At 45.8% G+C, this 13,865-nt stretch overlaps 1 protein-coding gene across 2 annotated transcripts in view; it reads right to left on the reverse strand.

Moving 5' to 3' along the window:
- Positions 1–1,001: 1,001 nt before the first annotated feature.
- SHB (SH2 domain containing adaptor protein B) overlaps positions 1,002–13,865 on the reverse strand; it is a 189,872-nt gene continuing 177,008 nt past the window's right edge. For both annotated transcript variants that reach the window (XM_073549745.1, XM_073549744.1), the window contains one exon: positions 1,002–2,531. In XM_073549745.1, the coding sequence (XP_073405846.1) occupies positions 2,348–2,531 (184 nt within the window). In that variant the 3' untranslated portion in view covers positions 1,002–2,347. The remainder of the gene's footprint in view (positions 2,532–13,865) is intronic.

Consider the following 13,865-nt stretch of genomic DNA (forward strand, 5'->3'; position numbering starts at 1 on the left):
GTGGCGCCGTCACGATTTCAGTCACCAGAGAGAGAGACGGCTGTAACAGTGTCCCCAATACAGACTGACAGCAGCCTGGGCATCAGGGCTTGCTGTCAGTCAGTGCTGGGGGTGTGGTTACAGGCGCTAAAAAATGCACGTATTTACCCAATCCTTTTCCCACTCTACAGAACAGGTGAAAAACAATGCAAAAACACCGAAAGATTTGACATGCTGCAGCTTCAAGTCTGCAAGTAAAAAAATAAGCGAAACATGTATCAGCTGTCATAAATCTCATCGACTAAGCAGGGACAGTAAAAATGCTGAGTCTATTTTTTTCTTGAGAAAAATGTAGCAAAAATAGGACATGTGGACAAGCCCTAAGGCACTGGTGGTGAAATACCAAAGTGTGTTACTAAATTGTTTTTAATCTTTAGAAACTCAAAGTAAAAATCACACTAAAATAATGCATTCCGTTAAGACACCTGCAAAAAAAAAAGAAAAAAAAAAAGGCCATCCATAAATTAGGATTTGGAGTGTCATAGTTCCGAGCTACATAGGCTTTATAAATAAATGTAGCTTTTGTTCAGGGCTTGAGATTACTTTTCTTGATGTCCTAAGTCAGCAACGCTGTATGGTCCCTGTCAGTTATGTCTATTGAAATCACTGAAGTGGTATAATTTGGGTGTCTTGCTGGAGAGGCTAGTAATTAAATGTCAGATGTCAGACAGGGCTGCTTTCTCGCACAGGGATTTCTCATTTTCTCTCATTCACATCAGGACACTTGTAGATTTTTTCAGACCTGACCTCTTAGACGAAGTTCCTTGCAAATCGGAACCCAATTTGCATGAGAATTCGGAGGTAATGATGTGCAAATCCAGAAGCGTAAGTGAATAGCTTTTGCATTAAAACATGAATAAACCATTGCGCTTCAGATATCAATTAAGAGCCATCTCTCAGTGATGATCTCAGTAGCTTTATCATTCTTCACAATCACCAGTAAAAGTCAGAGACACAAAAAATAGCTTAGAAAGCATAGACTGTATTGCACAATAATATTCAACAAACTGATGACAACAGTTGAGCAGACAAAAAAAATTTCCACATGCTGAAGGTCAATTTTATTAAAGTGAAGGTTGAAACCCTAATACTGTAACTATTCAGAAAGGAGGAAAACAGGCTTCACAAGCTAACAGTCAAAAATAACAATACCCTGATTTTGTCTTTAAACCTAGAACATTCGAGTAACACTCCCTCGCTAAAGGACAGTCACACTGTACAAACACTAAACATGGTCGACGCTGCCTTTTAAGGCCTCTGACTGTAAAAAGGTGCACAAAACAACTCTTTGTACCAAAAAAGGGGGTCAAAAATATAATTATATATTAAAACGCTATTTTCTGTATTTACATACCCTATTCATAAATAATTACCCAAAATTTAGCTCAACGATGGACCGTAATAACGAATGTAGCAAGTGAGACACAGATTATTGCTCCAACAGACAAGTGTTACTAGATATATAGTCAGAGCAGGCCAGGGCCTTCCATGCACTCTCGCTATCACAGAAAATCTTATGTTGTGTTTCTGAAGATTGTGATGGCACCAAAACCTTTATTGCGTCCCACAGCAATAGAGTGAGAAACTCTACAGGGCATCAGCTTCATATGAAAACCTTCACTGCCAACTTAAAGAAGAGGCCTTCATTGTAAAGGAGTCTGATGTGAGGCCTCCAAGCTCTTTGTGCCACTTCCACATCTTTTCAGAGTGATGCTTTCTGCGCCTATGCGCCTTGAATTCTCAGAAATTGGTAATTCTGCAGAAAATTGGCTGATATGGTTGGTTTTATTTCAATAGTTGACCATTTCTGACATATTATGCTTAAGTAACCCATAGCACCATGGCCATGAGGTATGAAGAGTACAAGGCAAACAAGTTAAGGACATTTCTCCCAATTATTTGTGTTACAGGCACCAAAGCCTAGAAGAACTAACTAGTATTATGCTTTGTAGACTCTCTGGATCTTTGAACCTACATACTAGATGTATTGCAGTATGCGTTTTTTCCTTTTGTCTACTCTCAGATAACCATTGGATGAAACATTTTGCATCCAACCAAGCTTTTTTCACCCTTGAAAACATAAAAACATCTTGCAGTTTCCCCGTGGCCCTTCTCAAAACAGAATCAGTGTCCTTTATGGAAGCCGTAGTGCAACATCGTACATATTGTGAGTGCCCGGAGTTGACTTCACAATGTCAGTGCTTGAACTGTCCCTTGTAGTACCCTGCTGATCTGTAGTGCAGATGTCAAGCAATACTTCTTCACAGTCCCCTGTCCACAGGAAGGGGGTGGTTAGTCCGTTTGCACTTTAAAGGGTCCGCACTGCTACAGGGTACAGGAGTGATAAATGTTCAGCTCCTTTTATCGGAAGTTTTCTAGTGGTGTAGAAATGGATGACTTCCGGGACGCTGTCAAAAGGAGGACTGTTCTGACCCAATACATATTTTTCTTTGGCTTTTGACAGTTTCATGTGCATAAATCCTTGGCTGCTCCTGTAAATAAAGAAGAAAGAATTATTCCAAACACAAAACCACAACAGTACCAAACACTGTATTCTAAACTTAAAAAGGGGCTATCGGGGGTGCCCAGTCACAGTTTGAGTCTCACCAGTCAAACTTTTGTTGAAAAGTCCTTTATCAAGTGCGTATGCATGTGTGCGTGACATACACACTAATTATATATTTATTTTTTCTTTTAATTGTGTTTGTAGTATGTCTATTTGATATATATATATATATATATATATATATATATATATATATATATATATATATACACACACATACACACTTTTTAGCAATAATCTCATAAGATGCTAATTTAAAGTGGATATCTGGGAGTTTACAAAAAAACCAAAAAATGTATCCGAGCACTACCAGGTAGGTAGGTGCTACTTACCGGCCTATCTATTGTGCACGGTGCAGTTCTTACCTGGCAGAGAGCGGTCACAGACGCACCTGCCAGGGATTCAGAAGCCTCTACTGACATGTCTACAGAACGGAGGCTTCCTTTCTGCTCTGTAGATGGGGTAGAACTTCAGACATCATTCTGATTCACAGCCAGATCCCCGCTGCCTAACTGGGAGAGCCGGCAAAATGACCTCTGAAGTCCCATCCAGTCGCATCAGCAGATGCACCTGAATACCCGGTGGAGCAGTCCGGGGCAGAACAGCACCAGACAGGTAGGTTGCAATTGCTTGCCTGTTAGTGCTTAGGTACATTTTTTTTGTAAAGTCCCAGATATACCCTTTAAAAGGAAGCAAAAATGGTACATGATAACCTGGAAGCAACTTGCCTCGATTTGCATCTCAGCTGCCACATTTTTACTTTTCTTAGCTACATCCCTTAGTTCATATGCTTTTCAAAACTGTAGAAGTAGGTATCAAGACAGAATGTCAAATGTAATGTGTAGGTTACACAGGTCTACAAAAAAAAAAATTACTTTGCAGGTGCCAAGGTTTTTTTGAATAGATTTAGGGTATTGTGCGGGTGCGGAATTCAAAAACCCATTACTTTTGCCAAATTGGTTCTAGTTTTTGAGATCATGCATCCCATGAAAATAATGCATTCCCCCAATGCGATTTGTGTGTTAGAACAAATATTGCTTTTGGTCTTTTGACTAACAAATGTGTTAAGTAAGGAAATATCCCATATAATTATTTTGTGCTTCAATTTGTAGGATTACAATGCTATAGAAGCCAGAATTCTACTGTAATTAACTATTAAATATCTCAAACTAGAGCCAATCCGGCAAAACTGAAGTCGTATTCTTAATCAGCACCGTAAACTTAATATAAAAACCGTTCAGAAACAGTTGGCACCAAAATCACTGTATACTAGTGTTATGTGCTCTATTTTTTCACCCAATTTACATTAATTTTTTCCTTCATCCTTAAAACGTCGTAAATACTAATGGGGTTGATTAGCCATTAAGTTTGTTATGTGCATGGAGATTATCCAAAGTACCAGGTCACAGCATGAGCACGTGGCTCCAGACCAATAAGCAATACAATATGGCTTCATAATAAAGTCTGTAGCTTACAAACAAGAAAATGCATGCACATAGGAGATATGCGAGACAGATGAGTGATCGTGGAGGCACACAGTTACTGTAGACTTTCAGCCATCTGGAATGACTGGCGAGGAACAGCAGACTGAAAACTTAAATGTAGCTGCACAATTTTAAAAAGGGTTATTCCTTTCACTTGCGAGCCCCGACCCCTATCGCACTTCTAGGATCTGTAACTATTAAACATTTTTATTAAGAATATAAAAAAATATATAAAAATAAATAAAACCCCACAACTTGTACATAAATGGTTTTCATCAGAATTAGAGATGCATGGTAGTAATATTTAAAGTCCTTTATAAATGCCTGGCTCTCCGTGTAACCCATGCCCGTGCTACGTTTATCGGTAACCAGTTATCTTATGTGGCGGTTGTGCTTGAGTGTTAATTCCAGTTACAAAACGCCACAAAACCCAACAGCACTGGCAGAGAAAAACATGACAATTTATCAGGGCTGTGGAGTCGGAGTCGTAGCTCATTTTGGTGGAGTCGGATTCGGTATAAAATGGTCCGACTCCGAAAATATATAATAAATTGGGTACAGTAGTTCAATGCAGAATGTGCTGAATATTTTTTCATAGGAATTTGGGAAAGTTCTGAAATGTCGGTTCTATTCCTGATCTAAGGCTACATTCACACACAGCGTTTTTGCTGCGTTTTTTGAGGATACGTTTTTCAGTTGCAAAAGCAGATCAGCTTTTTAAAAAACCACATCACCTGAAAGGTTTTTGAGCTCATAGGTAATGTTTTCAATAGAAAAAGCAGATTAGAAATCTGCTCTATCCATTTATCCATATCTGTCTATCCATATCTTATCTGTACCAAAAAGAATGAAAGCCGGGTAGCACACAGACTAACACTCCTTTTTTTTTTTTTAGCACCAGTCGGTACACCTCATAGCTGCCCAAAAGGATGCCCAGGACAGGCATTGCTCGTCTTCAGTAACACATCAACATCAATTGATAGTTGGAATAAACAGACTGCATTCACCACATCTTAAGGTGCAGGCTTTAATTTCAAGTGTAGGGGTGTGCAGTATAAGGTTCTGCAGCAGCTGAGGTGTGCAGTATGAGATTCTGCGGAACAGTATTAGGTTCTGCCCCCCCCCCGTAGTTTTGATCCTGGCTAAAACCGTTTCTTATAGATATAGCAAACCCTCAGGTAACCCTAAATGAAGGTCAATGGACACAGGTGGCTGAATTGAAGGAATTGCTTAATCACCTATTTTCCGTGACTAAAAAATTACAAGCTGAGAATTTAGCTCCTGGCATTTTCATAAGGGAGTGGAAGAACTAGCTATTTTGCCTGTCCCAAGGAGGAGATTTAATCGCAGATGGCATTTCTGCTTCAATGAAACGGAGAGAGACACAGCTATTGGAAAATAAACATTTTCTGGCAGCTGTTTATGTGGACCCAAGTCATCGTATATTGCTTGATGATCAACAGTTTACTAAAGGAAAAGAAGCTCTGACTGAGGTAGCAGTTAGGATGAGTGGCCTACAGGAGGGCTGCCAGGCGCAAGAGGACTTGGGTCCTGACAGTGCTACTGCTGCCATATCTTCATCCTCATCAGATGAGGTGTTTGACTTTGACAAGTATTTGGATGATATGGAGCAGGCAAAGCGTTGCTGCAAGGAAAAAGATTTCACTCCGTCTCCTGTAGCAAGCAGATTGACCATATTTCAGCCAAATGTTTCACTTGCTCTCAAAAGAAAAAGAAAAAATCAACCGTTCATCAAAACTGACTGTGCATGAAGCAATTCCTTTATACTTGGAAATTGTTAGAGATGTTGCCCATGTGGTTACGGCTTTGCCTCCAACCCAAGTTAGTGTAGAGAGGTTGTTCTCTGGACTTAAAATTATTAGGTCAGATTTTAGGTCATCTATGAAGGAGGATCTGATGCAGGCAATTCTATTTCTTAGAACAAATTCATAGACTGCACAAATGTTATTTAGTATGTTTTTGTTGAAAACTATTTTTTGCCACTTACATAGTTTATTACTTAGTGTTATATATCTCCAAGAAGAAAAGAGGACCGCACTCCTGGAGCTGATGGAAATAGTGTTAGATTTATTGGCACATGCTATACATGTCGGCCTGGGGAGTGATAACAGGAAAGCGAGTCCCTTCCTGCGCCCTTCGGGGAGCACGAACAGCGTGTCCGTCTGACGAAAGGGTGCAGTGCGCGACACGTACCTCCGGAGGGCTCTTACCAGTTCTAACGTGTGAAGAGCCTTTTCCACATGGCGCACCGGTGCTGGACAAAATGAAGGCAAAACAATATCTTCATTAATATGAAAAGACAAGACTTTCGGCAGAAAAGGAGGGGCTGGTCTGAGGACCACCTTATCCTTATGGAAAGTGAGGAACGGAGCTTGGCAGGATAGGGCCGCCAGCTCTGAAGCCCGCCTGATGGAAGTGATGGCCACTAGGAACACCATTTTCCAAGAAATGTACCTCAAAGAGATATCCTGAAGCGGTTCAAATGGAGCTTCCTGCAGAACCCTTAGGACCATGTTAAGGTCCCAGGCATCCATAGGTGTCTTATAGGGAGGTACCAAGTGGGAGACTCCCTGAATGAAAAGTCTTCACCTGCAAATTGGTAGCAATTCTGTGCTGGAACATGACGGATAAGGCCGATATTTGTCTCCTGAGGGAACCGGGGGAAAAGCCCGAGTCTAATGCTCTATCGACAGAGCTATCCGGGATCTCTAAGCCCGACTGGAGAAAAGCCAAGATGTTGGGGATCGAGAATCCCAGCGGGGAACCACCGTGGCGTCTACACCAAGCAAATTACACCTTACAGGTGTGGTGGTAAATTAGTGCTGAAGCAGGCTTCTGGGCGCTAATCATTGTAGTGATAACCTCGCTCCCGAACCCTGCCTAGGTTAGAATCCAAGATTCAATGGCCATGCCGTCAAACACAGGGTCCCTGAGTTCGGGTGGCAAATCGGCCCTTGAGACAGTAGATCTGGGCGCTCTGGCAGGCGCCAAGGAACGTCGACGAGCAGCTGCATTAGATCTGCATCCCACGCTCGACGGGGCCAGCAGGATCGCCGGCACCCCTTCCGTCTTGATCTTTTTGATGACTCTCGGAAGTAGTGGCAGTGGGGGAAATAGATATGGGAGGCTAAACTGGTTCCATGGCAGAACCCACGCGTCCACCGCGAATGCCTGCGGGTCCCTGGCCTGAGCGACATATGTGGGCACCTTGGCATGCACTCTGGAAGCCACCAGGTCCACATCCGGAGCTTCTCACAGTTGACAAATCTGCTGAAAAACTTTGGGATGTAGAGCCCACTCTCCGGATGCAAGACCCTGCCGGCTGAGAAAGTCTGCCGCCCAATTTTCCACGCCCCGGAATGTGGACAGCCGAAATCACCGAGTGGTTTGCTTCGGCCCACTGAAGAACGAGCTCCACCTCGCGCATGGTTGCTCTGCTGCGGATGCCCCCTTGATGATTTATGTAAGCCACCGCCGTGGCGTTGTCCGATTGAATACAGATGGGGCGGCCTGCTAGAAAGTGAAGAAACTTCTTCAGAGAGCCAGCCAAATTGCTCGTATTTCCAATAAGTTGATCGGGAGGGCGTCTCCTGTGGCGACCACCGTTCCTGGGCTGTGTGGTGGCGAAACACCGCTCCCCCACTGAGGAGACTGGCGTCGGTTGTCATTACCAGCCAATGATCTGGGGGGAAAGGTTTCCCCTGGGTCAGAGAGGAACTGGTTATACACCATCCAAGCGACTTCCTGACTTGAGAGGACAGTCGGCACCGTCGATCGAGCGTGAAAGGATTCTTGTCCCAGGCTGACAAGAGGGCGTGCTGCAGGGGGCGAAGGTGGAACTGTCGACAGGTATCGCTTCCATTGCTGCCACCAGTTTTTCTAGAATCCTCATCCCGAAACAGATGGTATGAGGGACTGGTTGGCGAAGTGTCCGGACTCCCTGCTGGAGAGCTAGCGCCTTTTCCTGAGGGAGAATTACCAACCCTCGGGAAGTGTCGAAGATCCTTCCTAGGAAGGAGATCCTCTGAGCTGGCACAAGGGATGACTTCTTTGCATTGACAACCATCCTAAGCGGGCAAGAGTATCTAGCGTGATGTTGACCTTTTCCTCGCATGCCCGTATTGACGGGCCCTTGACCAAGAGTTTGTCCAGATAAGGCAAGATGACTATGCCTCGAGAATGCAGTGTGGCCATGACAACTGCCATAACCTTTGTGAACACTCTGGGAGCCGTGGCTAGCCCGAAGGGTAGCGCTACGAACTGAAAATGTTGATCGCCGATTGGTGAAGCATAGAAACCTCTGATGAGGAGGAAAAATGGGAATATGCAGATATGCGTCCTGGATGTCTATTGAGGCCAAGTATTCTCACTGCTCCATGGCCGATATGACTGAACGGAGAGACTCCATCTGGAAATGTCTGATCCTGATGAATTTGTTCAGAAGCTTCAGGTCCAAAACAGGCCTGACAGACCCGTCCTTTTCGGGAACCGCAAAAAGGTTGGAATAGAACCCCTGAGCTCTTTCGTGTTCCGGCACTGGAACAATTTGATGGCTCCCAATAGAGCCCTTTCCTGGGTATCCACAAATTCTATTCTGTAACCCGAGGCCACCAATTCCTTTCCCCATGCATCGACATTGACCAAGACGTAGTGAAACCAGAGTAGGCAGCCGCCCACCTTGTCGGTGTCGTCTGGTAAAGGCCTCGAGTCATTTGGCCGACGATCTTTGGGATCTAGATCCCCTCGATCTGCGCTGCTGAGTATGCATTCTCCCCAATGGGTTGGCTCTATATGAGACCTGCCGCTCCCTATCCTGGTTGAGGCGGCTTGAGGAGGCGGCATTGGCCGCTGTAGTCATGCCGGGGTTGCGAAAGGCCCGAAAATGTGCCTGAAAACGGGTGACGAAAAAGCGTTTTGACCTTTTGTTGAGGGAAAAACCCGCTCTTTCCTCCTGTGGAGTCGGAGAGAAGTTGATCCAACTTCTCCCCAAATAGGTGGCCACACTGATGAGGCAGGGAAGTCAAGGACATCTTAGAAGTAGAATTGGCTCGCCATGTCCTTAACCATAGGGCTCTTCTGATAGAAATTGCATTAGCGGCAGCAAGTGCCGAGCAATTGTCCGCATCCAAAAACGCATTGATTACATAGTCTCCGGCCATCGCTATCTGACCTGCGACCTCCGAAATCTCTGCAGGTAGATCCTGCTCCTGTGCGACCTTGTTTAATGTTTCTGACCATGATATCATAGCCTTGGCTACCCAAGTTACTGCGAATGAGGGAGCGAGCACTGACCCTGACGCCTCATATACTGAGCGAGCTAAGCTCTCTATAAGGCGATCCGTGGGATCCTTACTTGAGGAAACACTAGGGACGGATAGCAGGGTCTTGGTGGCTAGGCGCGAAACCGAAGGATCCCCAACGGGGATTCCATCCATTTTTTACGGAGGTCCGGAGCAAACGGATGCCTTGTTTCGAGTGCCTTTTGACCAGAGAAACGCCTGTCTGGACGTTGTCTGTGCCGCTGCACTATGTCCTCAAACTCCGTATGAGAGAAAAAAATTCTGTGCGGGCGCTTCACTTGCTTAAATGCCACTTCATGCCCCGTAGCCGCTGCGTGACGCTGGAGTATCCAGGTCAAGGGGCTCGTCTGAGACGCATTCTGAGGTCTGCTCACTTTCAACCACTGGTGACGGGGAGCGTGAAGCAGAACTTACGGATGCCAAGGCACCGGATGGACTGGGCGACACCGTGTGGATTCGTTTCCCTCAGGTCTGCCTGGAGTGAGAGCGGCCCCTGCAGGCGAGGGGCTCTTGTGAGGTGGAGGTCCCCTCTAAGGCCGGCGAGCCACTGTCCCTGCCCCCATCTGAGGCCTGAAGGGACTCAATTGCATGAACTGTGACAGTGATAGGACCCACTTTGGGGGGCTTGGCACTCTGGTCGAGTTCGCAGGGGAGGACGGACACTGAGGTTCTGTTAGGCGTCGGGTTGCGGGGTCACAGTACAGCGGGAATCCCGAGCCTTGTCCTCTGTGGTCTGCCCACACCAGTATTGTGGGTTCGGTCGGAGGGGAGGGCTCCTGGGCGCGTTTGGAGTCACCGGCTTTGCATAATCGCTTGCTCTGCGCCCGCGGAAACGCAGCCCGACAAGAGATGCATGCTGCTTCTTTGGACATGCTGTATCTGTCCGCTACTGGGGATAGGGGGAAGGAGGTAGCATCTCGTTTTCCCTGTGGTCTCCCGGGCAGCACTTACGCTAGTCCTGTGCCCCCCGTTCCTGGACGCCACAAAAATCACGCGCAACCAGCCGTGCGGCCGACCGCCAGCATATAGACCAGTCCAGGGGCAGTATTTCCGGGTCTGCGGCCTAGCCGCGCTCCGAAGCCGGGGACTAAATTTATCCCCCGCCGCCCAGGCTTGGGGGGCGGGCCGCCGGAAGTGACGCGCGGCCCGGAGGAGGAACTTCCGGTTGCGGCCTAGCTTCCGCTAAAGTCGTGGCCTCAATTCATCTGACAGCTAAGGGCTCCAGCCCCGGATCTTCGCTGCAGGAGCCCTCCCAGGCCCTCTCCTCACTGACGATCCTCTTCAGCTTCCCAGCTCTGGTATGTGAGGGGGCCTTAACAAAATAGGACGGTGTAGGCACCCTAGCTCCAGCTAACCCCTTCAGGGGGTGAGGAGAGGGACCGTCCGCCGTCTTGCAGCACCGCAGTCTAAGCATTGGTGGAGCAGTGGGGGCTGCACGGACTAGTCTTGTGCCTCTGTACAGCCCATGGTTTCAATACCTAGGGGTGGTCAGGGCTAAGTCGGGCATTGTGTCCCACGTCACGGGAGAGGATACATGGAGGGACGCTCGCGCGTTGGTGGTTTGGGGAAATCTGACCCTTTCAATAGGATCCGTTGCCCCTGTCTCATCTTCACAGACGGTTAAAAAAAAAAAAAAGGTCTGGGGAAAACGGCCCAAATATGTCCCACGGTGCGGGAGAGGATACGTGGAGACGATACTCAACACGTGCTCGCCCGTTGATGGTTTGGGGAGATCGAATCCTTTCAATAGGGTCCGTCGCCCCTGTCTCATCTTCATGGGAAAAAAAAAAAAAAGTCTGGAGCAAAACCAGACGTGTGTTCCTCCATGGACACTAAGGCCTGTTTCACACTTCCGTTTTTTCAAACCCGTCAAAATCCGTTGTTTTCCGTAAAAAAACGGATCCGCCATTTTTTTGCAGGATCGGTTTTTTTGTCCCATAGACTTCCATTACGGTTACCGCGGATCCGTCAAAAAAACGGATCCGTTTTTAAAAAAACGGATCCGTTTGCATCAGTTTCCGTCACAAAAACGGAAGTGTGAAACAGGCCTAAACAAAAAACTGAGTTCTACCCGCAATAGGGGCAAGGGCGTATACGACGGAGGAGCTAACCTCTTTTTTTCACTTCAGTGTCAGCCTCCTAGCGGCAGAAGCATACACCCACAGTATCTGTGTCCCCCAATGAGGCGAAGGAGAAAAACTATTTTAATAGTGACATCAGTATTACTCTAGTCTTGGATATCAAGCAAAAACATTGATCCGTCCAACATCTTAATTATAAGATGTAGAAGTGAATATTACCACCTAGCTAAGGTGGTTAATGTACATGCTTGCTACAGAAGACCACAATTAGAGGTACTACCATAGTTTCATAGCTATTCAGGCTAAAGGTAGACTTAAAGGGAACCAGGTACCTCATTTTTAGCTATTAAACTGACCCCAGCGTGTGGTTAGTGATGCAATGTGTATCACTAATATGGTTTTTTAAAGAAAAGCTCCAAGTAGTAGGTTTAAAAACACTTATCATTAGAGGATTGCCTCACATACCTTTTGCTTCAGTTATAGGGGTGGATCTTTTTATCATTTCAGTCATGGATCAGTGTCCTGTTAAAATTATGCATGCCCACAGCATTGTGATTGATTAGTGTGACTGGCCCGACGTCACGGAACGCAAATCCTGCACGTGTGCACTGCGCATCCGCTCCCCGTGCATGCGCACTGACTGGCATAGCGTGCATGCTCACATGTCGTATAGCCACTTACAGCGGCTCGTGGTCACCGTGTTGGAGAGAGCAGTTTATCTTTTTTGGCTACAAACGTTGTAGGCACACGTTCTTCCTTTCACCCTTGGGGAACCATGAATCCGCCGCTCTCAGGCAATCATACAGCACATGGCTGCTGCGCTTCGAGATTGATATATGAATATTTCAGAAAGGAAATTGATGTTATTATAAACAAGAAAAGGTGATTGCAGACTAGCATATAACTGGCCGTTATTGAGGGGGGGCTGGAGTTGTACCCTCAGGATGTCTAATATTAGTAGAATGAAAAACTCTCAGAATTCAGGCGAGCGCCCAAGCTAAAAAGCAGTATGCTAACACTTCCCGCTGAATATTTAGCAGATCTTAAATATAGATATTCATTTTGGAATTCTGTCTCTTAAAGAGCTGACATTTCTTACATGTTTCTCAACCACAGAATGAAATACAAGTACAAAGCCATACACAAATGTAGGGGAAAACACTCTTTACGGCTTGATGAGAAGTGTGGTGATGCATATGTCACGGCTCGACAGAATTATTAGTCACTGCATCCAATTGGCGGGATAAAACTGATTTGTGGAAAGTGTTGTGCTGCCAGCAGGGATTGTTTAATCAACAGCTAGTTATTATGGAAATGTGTGCATTGCTGTCATTACACACGATCACATGCCAGCAGATTACTTAATAAAAATAGCATAAAAAGACAACAAATAGCAGTGTAGTAGTGTACTCCGCACTGTATGTGCCTCTGTGTTACATGGCAAGCCCCTATTCTGGTCCTCTGCCTGGGATCATCTTCTATGAAAGCCATTTTATCTCGGTTACTCCTGACGTCTTTACTCTCCTGAACTACTAATGAAACCACTTGTACTCTGACATGTATAATTACTGTGCCATTTAGGGAGCTTTAATTGTGGTGAAGCCATTAACAACAAGTGATACGATTTTATTTAATAGCACTGATGATCGCATCTTAACGGTTCACCGAGCTGTCCATAGCATAAGTTACAATTAACAGTGCTTATATATAGCATGACTAATAAGTAAAGTAAAAAAGGCTCCTTCCCCTCCTGCGGCTTCTTGTGACGAGATAATACCTGCGTGACGGAACACATCAGACACTATATACTGTAGAACGCAGTGAACATGTGCTTTACCTTCACCGGATCAGGCAGAAGGAGACAAGTTAGGAGACTTGTCCAGTTTATTAAAGGGACTGTCAAGCACAGAACGACTGTTCAAAACAAGTACGGGCGCTCGGTGCTTCACGGCGAGGCCGAACATTTACATGCACCTTCCCACCTGCTTGTTTTCAGTCTATCCCACCCCCCCTTTGATTGTTAGGTATGACTTGATAGGGCCAGAGAAGGGAGGAGATGAATGGAAACCAAGCAGGTGAGAAGGTGTAAATAAAGGATTGGCCGTGCTATTGGGCACTGAGCGGCGGGATTTGTTTTGAACAGTCGTTCTGACAGTCCCTTTAAAACTAATGACATATCTTTAAGGACACCAATATTAGGCTAAGTTCACACTTGCGTTTGGTTAGAGTGCGTAGGGCAGCGTACTTCCTCCCTTAAGCGCTGCCTACTTCCACATGCATCCTGCGTACCCATCTTTAGCATTGGGTGTGCAGGGACATGCGTTGTATGCGAATGCGTCAGCGTGCGTCGTTTTGACATGCCAGCCGACCACAC

The sequence above is a fragment of the Dendrobates tinctorius genome, unplaced genomic scaffold (assembly GCF_039654945.1).
Source record: "Dendrobates tinctorius isolate UK_male_01 unplaced genomic scaffold, ASM3965494v1 ptg000160l, whole genome shotgun sequence".
NCBI classification, from domain to species: domain Eukaryota; kingdom Metazoa; phylum Chordata; class Amphibia; order Anura; family Dendrobatidae; genus Dendrobates; species Dendrobates tinctorius.